This window comes from Sorex araneus, chromosome 4 (genome assembly GCF_027595985.1).
Source record: "Sorex araneus isolate mSorAra2 chromosome 4, mSorAra2.pri, whole genome shotgun sequence".
Classification (NCBI taxonomy): Eukaryota; Metazoa; Chordata; class Mammalia; order Eulipotyphla; family Soricidae; genus Sorex; species Sorex araneus.
This window is the reverse complement of record NC_073305.1, coordinates 143,398,707-143,411,662: the sequence shown is the minus strand read 5'-3', so window position 1 is coordinate 143,411,662 and position 12,956 is coordinate 143,398,707. Positions and strand designations below refer to the sequence as shown.

The following is a 12,956-nucleotide window of genomic DNA, read 5'->3' as shown; positions in this document are numbered from 1 at the left end:
TTCTTCTTCTAATAGCAGATAATCATATGCACTGTTAGTGAGTATCATAATCAGAGTCTCGTGTTGGGAAGTTTATCCTTTAAAGAAGCTCCTTTAAAGAAGGTCTTTTAATACTTCTTGCAAAATTGGGTTCAAGGCTAAAAATTCCTTCCCTAAGCTATTGCCTGTTCATAATGCTCTGTGTCATTCTGTATCATTCCTTGAAATTTGAAAGATACACTAGCTGGATAGAGTATTCTTGGTGAGGTGTTCACTTTGTTAAGTTTTTGTTTGTTTGTTTGTTTTACTATATTCCTCCATTCTCTTTTGACTTGTGGAATATCATTCGATAGATCTGCTGTAAATCTTATGGGCTTTTCTTTGCATGTAAGTTCCTTTTGTGATCTTGCTGCTTCAATATTCCGTCTCTATATTTGGTTTTTGTTTCCAAGTACAGTGTGTCCTGGAGTTTTCTTTGTAGAGTCAATTTTCCTGGAATTCTTTGGTCTTCTTGAATCTTGGTCCCTGTAATCCCCAACTATGGGAACTTTTATTTTGAGGGCTGTGGTCCACGCACGGTGTTGCTCAGGAGTTATTCCTGGTGGGTTCAGGGGACCATGTGGGGTGCTGGAGATTGAGCCTGAGTCAACCACGTGCAAGGCATGTGCCATACCCACCGTACTATCTCTCCCTCTTGACTCTGGGAAATTCATAGATGACTTCTTCAACTGTTTTTCATCAATTTTGCCTTCCTGTTCTTCACAGACTCCAATAATTTTTTTCTGCCATGCTGTTTATTATTTTTTCAGGCTATTATCCACCTTATGCTGTTTCCTAGTAGTTTCTTCCTCATCTTGAAGCTTCTTAATTTTTTGCTCAGCTGCTATTATTTTTGTTATTCAGATATTCTATTGTGTTTCTTTGTTTTTGGGTCACACCTGATGGTGCTCAGGGCTTATTCCTAGTCATGCACTCAGGGATCATTCCTTCCAGTGCTCCAGGAACCATAATGGGATGTCGAGGATCAAATGGGTTGTTTTCATGTAAGACAAGCACCCTACCCACTGTAATATCACCCTGACTTTCAGAATCTATTATTTTTTTCCACATCACCACATATACTCATTTCTACCACTCCCGGATTACAGTTTACCTGGCTGTTCTCTCAGTTTTATAATTTTCCCCCTTATATATGTATCTCCACCAGATCTTTTTTATGTTTCTGATATTTTCTGCATGTTGTTGATTACCTGTCCCATTATTTCTTTAAGCTCATTAGATAATCTCAATGTAGTGTCACTAAGGTCACTCTCTGAAAGTTTACAGAACTGGTTGGTATTAGCAGGACCTTTTGAGTTATTTTCCCTCATTAAGCTTGGTGGGCTTCTCTAAATCTTCTCTATTGTGTTTGCTGTGTTCCTGCTGTGCACCTGCTGTGCTGGGGATGAATCTTTGCAGTTAAACCCTCTGGGAGGCTCTGTGGTATTAGGCTGTGGTGCTCTTTTCCTTAGCTATTTTCACACAGACAGGAAGTATAAGTATGATCATTGTGATCTGTGATGAGTAGAGTTGTCAGGTTCAAGAAATGTGGAGGTGGGCTTGCTGAGAAGATGGCATAGGGAGTTGGACCTGGAGGCTGCTGGGATTCAGCTGGAAGAAAGTGGAATCTGTTACCAGATTAAAAGGGCCCTGGGGGGCTGGAGTGATAGCATAGTGGGTAGGGCATTTGCCTTGCATGTGGCCGACCCGGGTTCAAATCCCAGCGTCCCATATGGTCCCCTGAGCACCTCCAGGAGTGATTCCTGAGTGCAGAGCCAGGAGTGACCCCTGTGCATCGCCAGGTGTGACCCAAAAACCAAAAAAATAAAAAATAAAAGGGCCCTGGGGATTTTGGAATGTGAGCCAGCAGGTTAACAGCACCTGGAGGGTTGGAGAAGCAAGCAGAAAAGATGCTTGATGTAATTTCAACTTCACATATTTGTAAACACTTTTTTGTGTTCCAACATATGACATATTCTAGAGAATGTTTTGTGCACACTTGTGAAAAAATGTGTATTTATTTTCTTGGGAGAGGGTAATTTCCATATGCCTTTCAATTCCATCTCATTCATTAGCCCATTTATTGCCATATTTCTTTTGCTAATTCTATGTCTGATTTGGATACTTGTGCATTGGGCGCATAAATATTGAAAACTGAAACATGCTCTTGACTTGTTTGACTCTTGATCAATATTTTTGATCAATATCTTTTTTCTCTTTTTACTGTTTCCGGTTGAAAGTCTATTTTATTAGTTATAAGAATAGTATTAGAGCCCTTTACTTTGCTTCATTGATTGGAATACCTTGCTCTCTAGCCTTTTATTCTGTTCCTGTTCATTATAGTCTGATATAGGACTTTGCTATAAAAACTCTTATATTAAACAATATCATAAATTATTGATAAATATTGATGAACTATGTTTTTAAAAAATCCATCAAGTCACTGTTTTTTAGATTGGTGAGTTTAGACACTTGACATTCTGAACTGTGATTACTGAGATTTGAATTACCATTCTGGCCTTTTTTTCATCAATTGTTTCTGTACTTCTTTTTCTACTTGTCTTAAAATGTTTTTTTTACAGTTTACCTGGCTGTTCTCTCAGTTTTATAATTTTCCCCCTTCTATATGTATCTTCACCAGATCTTTTTTTGTGTGTGGGTTACTGTAAGGTCTCTACCAGTCTTCTGTATCTAAGATAGTAATTTTTGTGTGACAGAATTAGTTATCTTTAGACTAAGCCTTGTGTGCTACATACAAAAACGAGCTTACCATGAGGCAGGATTATGAAGAACTGGGGATGGAGTGCACGAAATAATGGTGGAGGAAAGCAGATGTTCTGATGGCAGCTGTGGTGTTGGGTAAAACATGCATAAAACATTATGATGATTGTAAATTTTAAATCATGATGCTTCTAATAAAATTGAGATAGAGAGAAAGAGAGAGATGTTGGTTAGGTATTTGAGACTCAATTGCTTGCTTAGTTTGGCTCTACAATAAAAGAGGATACCAAAACCTATATTTTTTTGTGTACTTTCTAATTTTGGTGGAAGTATTTTCTAGACCTGGATATTCTATGCATAAAACACTATCATAAACTGTCACTGTCACTGTCATCCCGTTGCTCATCGATTTGCTTGAGCAGGCACCAGTGACGTCTCCATCATGAGACTTGTTACTATTTTTGGCATATCAAATACACCATGGGGAGTTTGCCAGGCTCTGCCATGCGGGCGAGATACTCTCGGTAGCTTGCCGGGTTCTCCAAGAGGGGCAGAGGAATCAAACCCGGGTCGGCTGTGTGAAAGGCAAACACCCTACCGCTGAGTATTGGAAATCATGGTGCCTCAAATAAAGTTGAGAAAGTAGTTGGTTATGTGTTTGAGAAAGACACAATTGTTTTGTTTGTATGTAGAATAAAAGAGGATACACATACCCATATTTTCCCCCACTTTATTTAAAGACTGTGGTTAACATAATTGTTTATGTTACAGACATTAGTATTCCAACACCAATCTCATCACCACTGTCACCTTCCCTTCACCAGTCTCCATCTTCCCAACCACCTCTTAAGCTTTTCCCTGTAGTAGGCTCAAAATAATTATTTTTATACTCTTTGTTACTAAAATGACTTACGGAATGAGCGAAAAGTATTTCAGGAAAATAAAATTTATAAAAATTGCATCATACCATTAAGGGTTTACTAAGCTGTTGTTGCAAGTAAGCTTTCTGTGTTAATGTTCTTGCTAGTTCCCATCCAATCAGGTATGTTCCTACTGGAATGTTAATATTGTAAAGTTTGAAGATATTGCTCTGGAAAATTCAGAATATTTAACTGTCCAGTCTGGCTGGAGGCACTATGATAGCTGCTGGGGAGTGAATGAGACTGCCTGTGCTCTGAGAGGGTGGGGACTTGGCCCGGCCTCCTCTCAAGATCACCTGGAGGTCTCAGTTGGGACCAAGTATCTGAGAAATTTTTGTGGCTAGCTGATCTCTTTTGAGATTTACTTATGAGTATCTGGAACAAGGTCAGTAGATGAGCTTACATGGCATGAGATGTGGGACGCATATTTTGGCAGTACTTTCCACCTCCTAGAGGTGTTCAAGGTGAAAAAAGAAGGCCTGAATTTTTTTTTAACATTTAAAAAAAAATTTTTATTTTATCACCATGTGGAAAGTTACAAAGTTCTCAGGTTTATGTCTCAGTTATACAATATTCAAACACCATCCCTTCACCAGTGCCCATATTCCACTACCAAAATCCCCAGTATACCCCCCGCCCCTGCCCCCCACCCCCAACTGTATAACTGATGAATTTCACTTCATTTTCTCTTTACCTTGATTACGTTCCATATTTCAACACAAAACTCACTATTGCTGTGGGAGTTTCCACCCAAAAAAGACAGCCTTACTAAGGAAGCATTTGATAATTAGTTTTCCATTAAAAGATTGTATGTTTTCAGTTTTTAGAAAAGATGGCGCGGCCGCATTAGCAGCTGCGCGGTTCGGATGTGTCCCAGTCCCGCATCCCAGAGCCGTGTTAGTTGCTGCTCAGTGTCGCCAGGGCTCCATCTGGAGGTGTGGTGGCTGCACCTCCTCTGTCTGGATCCCCGGTGTTGCTGGCCCCGGTTCGGGTCCGGAGGATTCTCCGGCCAAGGCCTGAATTATTGTTGCTATTATTTTCACCTGGAACTGGTTAAGGCTGTATAGAATTAGTGCTTTCCTTTCCTTCCTTCCTTGCTTGCTTCCTGCCTTGCTTGTTTGTTTCCTTCCCTCCCCCTCCCCCTCCCTCCCTCCCTCCCTCTCTCCCTCCCTCCCTCCCTCTCTCCCTCCCTTCCTCCCTTCCTCCCTTCCTCCCTTCCTTCCTCCCTTCCTTCCTTCCTTCCTTCCTTCCTTCCTTCCTTCCTTCCTTCCTTCCTTCCTTCCTTCCTTCCTCCCTCCCTCCCTCCCTCCCTCTCTTCCTTCCCTCCCTCCCTCTCTTCCTTCCTTCCTTCCTTCCTTCCTTCCTTCCTTCCTTCCTTCCTTCCTTCCTTCCTTCCTTCCTTCCTTCCTTCCTTCCTTCCTTTCTTCCTTCCTTCCTTCCTTCCTTTTTCCTTCCTTCCTCCCTTCCTCCCTCCCTCCCTCCCTCCCTCCCTTCCTTCCTTTTTCCTTCCTTCCTTCCTTCCTTCCTTCCTTCCTTCCTTCCTTCCTTCCTTCCTTCCTTCCTTCCTTCCTTCCTTCCTTCCTTCCTTCCTTCTTCCTTCCTTCCTTCCTTCCTTCCTTCCTTCCTTCCTTCCTTCCTTCCTTCCTTCCTTCCTCCCTCCCTCCTTCCTTCCTTCCTTCCTTCCTTCCTTCCTTCCTTCCTTCCTTCCTCCCTCCCTCCCTCCCTCCCTCCCTCTCTTCCTTCCCTCCCTCCCTCTCTTCCTTCCTTCCTTCCTTCCTTCCTTCCTTCCTTCCTTCCTTCCTTTTTCCTTCCTTCCTCCCTTCCTCCCTCCCTCCCTCCCTCCCTCCCTTCCTTCCTTTTTCCTTCCTTCCTTCCTTCCTTCCTTCCTTCCTTCCTTCCTTCCTTCCTTCCTTCCTTCCTTCCTTCTTCCTTCCTCCTTCCTTCCTTCCTTCCTTCCTTCCTTCCTTCCTTCCTTCCTTCCTTCCTTCCTCCTTCCTTCCTTCCTTCCTTCCTTCCTTCCTTCCTTCCTTCCTTCCTTCCTTCCTTCCTTCCTTCCTTCCTTCCTTCCTTCCTTCCTTCCTTCCTCCCTTCCTCCCTCCCTTTCTCCCTCTCTCCCTTCCTTCCTTCCTGTCAAATCTATGCTAATATAGAAAAAAGATTTCCATTGAACGCAGGGAAGATATAGCAAGACAAATTTCTGAAGACATATTCAATTTTCTCTCCTGAAGGTCTTTATGAACAATATAACTATATCTAAAATGCCTAGGATGAGAACTACTGAATACTAAATTGCTCTACACCTTGTTAAAAAAGTCAATTTTACATTTTTTCCTGCCTTATCTGTGTTCTCTTTTTAGTTCCATCAGCACCAGAGAATCCTAGAATTTTTATATTACCAAATGAAAAACATAGCACCAAGAATGAAGTTGTGGTCGAATTTAGGTGGAATAAACCTAAGCATGAAAATGGTGTGTTAACAAAATTTGAAATTTTGTATCAAATATCCAACCAAAATGACACAAATATAACCTTGGAAGACTGGATTGCTGTCAATGTCACTCCCTCAGTGATGGCTTTTCAACTTAAGGGGATGAGTCCTGGGTACACTGTTGCCTTCCAGGTATGAAATTGAAATCAAAGATGAAGAAGAGTACAAATAGGTTAAGTGAAACACCATGAAGTGACACACCAGAGAGATAGTACGGTTAGTCAGTCAGTTGCTTATTTTGCACATGGCCAATTCCAGTTTAATTCCTGGAATCACATGTGGTCCCCCGAGCACCATCAGGGGTGATTCCCTTAGCATAGATCTATGACTCTCTCTACCAGTGTTCCAAGAGCCCCCATCAGCCAATCTCACCTTCTCTGATGTAAGTTCAGTTCTATAGACAAAATCTCCAATTATGATGACTGACTATCTCTCTGTGTACCACATAAAAGATGGCTCCTTTATTTATTTATTTATTTATTTGCTTTTTGGGTCACACCCGGCGATGCTCAGGGGTTACTCCTGGCTTTGCACTCAGGAATTACTCCTGGAAGTGCTCAGGGGACCATATGGGATGCTGGGAATCAAACCCGGGTTGGCCGCGTACAAGGCAAACGCCCTACCCGCTGTGCTCTCGCTCCAGCCTGAGATGGAACCTTTAAAAAGAGATGATCCTTTAAAAGATAAGGGATGATCATAAGAGATGATCCTTTAAAAAAATTTATTGTGGGGGAAATAACACACACTCATGTAGTTAAACAAAGCTAAACTCCTTAAATGTTGAGGAGTTACTTCATTAGATCATTATTATGGATGTCAATTTTCTTTATTCCTATGCAAGATTTGGAAATAGAAGTTATTTTTTACATATTTTATTTATCAGTGAAATACAATATTAAAAATACTTTGCTATTATGTTGTGTTATCGTACACTGCAGGAGGAAAAAATATGCTGACTTCAGAAGACTTGTTTTTCTGAAGTTTTTGTGACAGGTGTTTGTGAATCCATGTCCATTTTCCACTTGTAGCAATTGGGAGGATTAAAAGAGCGGAATGTACATAGCAGTTTAGAATACACAATACATATCCAAATACCAGGTTTAATTTAATATTTTTATAAATATTTTTGCTATAAAGAAGTGACTTTAGTTGTATATTTCATGGTAACTTAAGTGTATTCTAATGTGTAGAATTGTTTTTTTCTCTTAGATACTCATATAAGTTAATTTTGGAAATAATTAAAACTTTTTAGAAATTTAGTTTTATTTCAGTAGAGCTTTCAGGCATTCCTTTGTACTTTCTAGACGCGGACAAAACAACAACAACAAGAAAACTACACACCATCATGAATATGGAAAATAATTTTTTCTTTGCAATTCATTGCTATATAATTAGATGGAAATTGCCATTTGAAACAATTACTAGACTGAATAGGAGTGTGAAATATATCTTCCAACAATTAGTCTGAGAATTTAATTACTTTACCTGATGCACATGTAATTTCTTTGTACTTTTTGTTCTTTAGGTTAGAGTCTTCACATTCAAAGGACCAGGACCATTTTCAGATATAGTAAAGTCCAAGACATCAGGTATTTATTATCTGACATCTTTGCCAATTGCTATTTATGTTTAAAATAATTTGACCAGCGCCATTCTCTTCAGTTTTCTCGAAGATATGAGTATTGTCGTTAGATGAAGTTTAAGTTAAATAAGCAGCCAGTTTGGGAGCTGAGAGATTGTATTCCATGTAGGGTGCTTGCCTTGCATGTGCCCAACCCGGGTTCCATCTCTAGCATCCCACATGGTCCCTGAACACCACCAGGAGTAATTCCGGAGTGCAGAGCCAGGAGTTACCTACCCTTAGCATTCATTTCCAGGTGTGGCCCCCAAACCAATAATAAATAAATAAATAAAGTAATCAAGTTTTGTCACTACCCAACATAATTGACAGAATTAAGCTTATACCATTTTTTTTCCTTTTTTTTTTTTTGCCCTTTTTGGATCACATCTGACAATCCTCATACAGAGGATTACTCCTGGATCTTGCACTCAGGAATTACCCCTCGTGGTGCTCGGGGATCATATGGGATGCCAGAGATTGAACACGGTCAGCTGTGTGCAAAACAAACACCCTACCCACTGTACTATCTCTCCAGCCCCAAGGTTGACATTTTTAGTTGAGACTAGGTTTAACACTTTAACCCCAAGAGTTTTAAAATAATTTAAAATAATTTTAAAATTGCTGATTTTAAAATGTTCTGATACTGAATCAAGAAATTCTGCTAAAGTTATTTTTCTCATGTATAATGTCAACTTGCTTTCTCACTTTCAGAAATACACCCATTTCCATATCTCATAACTCTTATGGGTAACAGGATCCTTTTATTAGATATGGATCAAAATCAAGTATTGTGGACATTTGTGGCAGAAAGAGAAATCAATGCCATGAGCTACACAGCTGATAATGCAATGGGCTACTATGCTCAAGGAGACTCACTCTTCCTTCTGAACATGCACAATCAGTCCAGTTCTGAGGTATTTGACTATGTATTATTTTCTAAAGTAAAAAAATGCAACACATGCATCTAATCCTACCATAGAATTAAAACAACTGGTCAGTGGTGGAGCCATTACGATTAGAATGACTGAAAAGAACAGATGTATATTTAATCACAGATTCAGATTAGGTTTTAAGCAAATATAACTTAGGATTAATCTAGCAAAAAGTGATACACTTAAAGCTCCATGTTAGATCTAGGGATTAGAGTAAGAAAAAAATCACGCTCCTCGAGCAAACAATCTTAGTCGAACACTAGGAAGACAGTATTGCGAAGTGATTAAGAGACTGATCATTGGACTCTGAAACCTAGGGTTTACCTCTGATTCCATCACTTATTAGATCTGTGGCCATTAGCTAGTTTCTGCACTGCTGTAGTTCTATACTGACTTTTGATAGGGCTCCTATGAAGATTAATGAGATAATCCACTCAAGGCATGTAGCACAATGCCTGGCATATGGTATGCAATCACTGAATGTTAGTAGAACATATAGGAAAAAACCATTAAGGTGCTGTACTGCAGGCAGAAAGCAGTAGAATAATAGAGACTGAATGGATGTTCAATCCAGGGTGGTTGGTTTGTGGTAACAGACTTGGAAAGACATTTTGACTACAAAGAAAATGAACCAGGGTTAGGTGGAGGGAAATGGAGGGAGTAGTAAATTCAAAGACAGAAAAGCAAGAAAGCTGGAACTATGCCCAGGGAGCTATAAATAGAGGGAGTTGGGAATGAAATTGGTGATGAAGATAAAGTCAAGGTCAAGGGGCTAATCTGAAGAGGTAGTCAGGAGCCTAAATATAATAGGTTTACTTTCCTGTGCTAAGGAGTCAAATGCCAGTATTGAAGCCAACATCAAACCATTTAGGAAATTTAGTGGGTCATAAGATGGATAAGTTTTGCTTTTAAAAGAATCCTCTGTTAGCAAGGTGAATAATGACTTAGAAAATATTAAGTCTGAGATCATTTTGAAACTATGACAGAAATCTAGACAGGATGTGTGAGGTAGGATATGAGAAGCAATAAGGTGAGAAAGAGATAGGAAGTTGGGAAGATGAAGTGTGACTAATTCAGTCTAGTAGTGAAGGGAGGAAAAAGTCAATAATGAGCCATATTTGTTGGGATTGCTTCTTAGGTGAATATTAGGAATTCATAAAAAAATACAAAATACAAGTGCTAAAGAAGTTTTGGGAATAAAATCATGATTTCTGTTTTCTGAAATCATTCATGTAGAGCTAGTCAGTAGGCAGTTTACTATTTGAATCAGTAACTCAACGGGTGATTTTTGACTAAATGCATGGCTTTGTAACACTGATCATAGTTGAAACTGAGGTGGTAGAAATTTACCAGGAAAATATACAATGTGAGAAAAGAACCAATGGTAGAGTTGTCCCCAATCCAGAGTTATTGAGGTTTGTATTGCTATAAAAGAATCCTAATAAATAAGTAAATGAGTTATTGCAGAAATGTCCTCAAATTTGAATAAAAATTTCTCAACTGTGTTTTATTCTACCTATTAAGATTTTCCGAAATGCCCTAGTTTTTGATATCACTATTATTACAATTGATTGGATTTCAAGACATCTCTTCTTTGTACTGAAAGAATCAAAAAATGGAATGCAAATATTTGATGTTGATCTTGAACACAAGGTGAAATATCCTAGGAAGCTGAACTTTTGCAACAGAAATTCATCAATAATCTCTTTTTCTGTATATCCCTTTTTAAGGTATGTGAAGTGTGAGTATTTTGTTTATATAGCTGTGATGAAATAGACATAGATATCTTTTTAAACATTGGTATCTTTAATATATTCTCATTGGTTTAATATTAGACGTCAAAGATGAGGAAAATAAGATATTTGAGTACTCTGCTTACTATATTAGCTCATTATAATTACTCCTTCATATGAATTATAGGCTCACATTTTCCAAATAAACAATCCATGTTGGCAGTTGAACTAAGCTAAAAGTAGGTTAATTACTACCAGGCAAACAAAATCGATTTTTAAACCACTGACTTTAATTGTATCATCACTTAGTAAGGATGAGACAATGGGAGGAGATGAGCAGGTAGTGGATGGGCAGCACGTTCTGCACAGAAATGGCTTTTCTGAGTTTATTCATCTTTATTTTCTTCATCAGATGGAGTTTAAGGGCTTCATTTAACAATTCTATCTGAAAATCAGATTCTTAGGTTGGAAAGATAAGTTTTACATTCTAAGTTTGATCATAGTTCATTTTGAAACTAAATTGTTAACCAGTAGTAAGAGGCAGAGACAAATGAGAGAAAGAGGATGTTGATAAAATGTATAAAACTATTTTTCACATTCACAGTCTTTCATGAGTCATTAAATAAGACTATTATGGTTCAAGGATTAAATTGTAAACAAATTTACTGAGAAATATTTGGAAAATGCTACAAACTAGGCTCTGTAGTTTCCCCCATCTCAGAAGTTTATTGGACGCTCGTGCACATTTCTTTTCAAAGACTGCGCTTGCCCTTTATCATAGATTGCTATTTATTATATTTTGCCCTCTAGTCGCCTTTATTGGACAGAAGTTTCCAATTTGGGCTCTCAGATGTTCTACTGCTGTATGATCAACCGGACCTTGCACCGCATTCTGCAACCCACGGCCACTGATCAGTCAAGTAAAAGAAGCCAATGTTCTTGCAGTGTAACTGAACATGAATTAAGTGGAATAATGACTGTTGATACCTCTGACTTAAAGAAACCACAGATATACTTTATCAAAGGGCAAGAGATCTGGGCCACAGATCTGGAAGGATGTCAGTGTCAGCACATTATCCTAATGCCTGATTTGCTTGGTAAGACATCCATTTGTGTTTATAGGTCATTACTAGTAATTGAAGCTCCCCAGGATCTATAAAGAGGGTTTATATTCCAAATGTTTTTGGAAAAATATCCATGGTACTAGCTATGGACCATGCCATATATACTTGTATAATTAAAGTCAAGTGGTTTTTAAGCAAATTATATGTAGGCATTTGCATTACTTTCTTTTGTGAAAATTTTTGTGAAGATTTTTAATTTAATTTCTATTTTGTAATTAACAGTAAAGGTGTACCAAAGAGATAGTATAGCGGGTTGGACATTTACGTGCATGGCTGACCCAGGTTTGATTCCCAGCACCCTGAGCATTTGATCTGAGCATTTCCAGGAGTGATCCCTGAGCACAGAGCCAAGAGAAAGCTCTGCACTTATCAAAAACAAAAAACAGAACAAAACATAAATGTACAATAAATGGAGTTGACTATATATTCTAATCACTATGCTAACTGCATTGCCTCATTTAATCTTCATAACATCTTAATAAGGTAGATATAATATTCCTATTTAGAAGGTGAGAAAACATACTGAGAAAGGTAACTTGTTCAAACATCCACAATTATTAAGTAGAGTAGCTGTACTTTTTTTTTGACAAGCTAGTGCTATATTTTTTATTTCATGTCTTTCTTCAGTTTTGAACTTACTTGTCCTAGCTTAACATATTTTAGGAGTACATATATTTTTGTTTGTTTGGGAGACTCAGCTGGTGGTCCTCAGGGCTAACTCCTGATCCTGTGCTCAAGGATCACCTCTGGTGGGGTTCAGGAGACCTCATGGGGTGCTGAGGATCGAAACCGGGTTGGTCACATACCCCAATCACTGTACTATCTCTCTAGCCCCAAAGCTTTACTTTTAAACTGAACCTACTACAATATCCTTGTTCTAATTCCTACCACTCTACTTGACTACCGTTTTAATGACCCTCAAGTTATATATTCATTATAGCACAGCGGTTGGGTGTTCGACTTTCATACAGCCGACCCAAGTTTGATTCCTCCACCCCTCTCGGAGAGCCCAGCAAGCTACTGAGAGTATCGAGCCCGCCCAGCAGAGCCTGGCAAGCTACCCATGCGTATTGAATATGCCAAAAACAGTAACAATAAGTCTCTCAATGAGAGATGTTACTGGTGCCCGCCCGAACAAATCAATAAACCCATATTGACTTATACTCAGCATAAATAGTCAATAGTTGGGAAGTTTCACAGTTGAAATCAACATAATTGAGGAGAAAATATTTAAATATATAAAACTATTGGGGCCTCATAACTAGTTTTAATTAATAGAAAAAAATTTCTACCTGACTATATATATCTTGAGTCCATACTTTATTGTTCAGTATAGTACATGATAATCACAATGGTGATTTAAGTTTAAATTAAATAAGATTAGATACACTACAACATT

The 12,956-nt window shown here is 38.7% G+C and overlaps 1 protein-coding gene across 2 annotated transcripts in view; it reads left to right on the top strand.

The window, feature by feature from the left end:
- ROS1 (ROS proto-oncogene 1, receptor tyrosine kinase) overlaps positions 1-12,956 on the top strand; it is a 128,350-nt gene that overhangs the window by 56,617 nt on the left and 58,777 nt on the right. The window contains exons 22-27 of one of the 2 annotated variants that reach the window (XM_055136540.1): positions 6,017-6,279; positions 7,673-7,736; positions 8,480-8,682; positions 10,225-10,430; positions 11,244-11,530; positions 11,807-11,809. In XM_055136540.1, coding sequence (XP_054992515.1) covers positions 6,017-6,279; positions 7,673-7,736; positions 8,480-8,682; positions 10,225-10,430; positions 11,244-11,530; positions 11,807-11,809 — 1,026 coding nt within the window. The remainder of the gene's footprint in view (positions 1-6,016; positions 6,280-7,672; positions 7,737-8,479; positions 8,683-10,224; positions 10,431-11,243; positions 11,531-11,806; positions 11,810-12,956) is intronic. The other variant, XM_055136541.1, reaches the window with a different exon arrangement.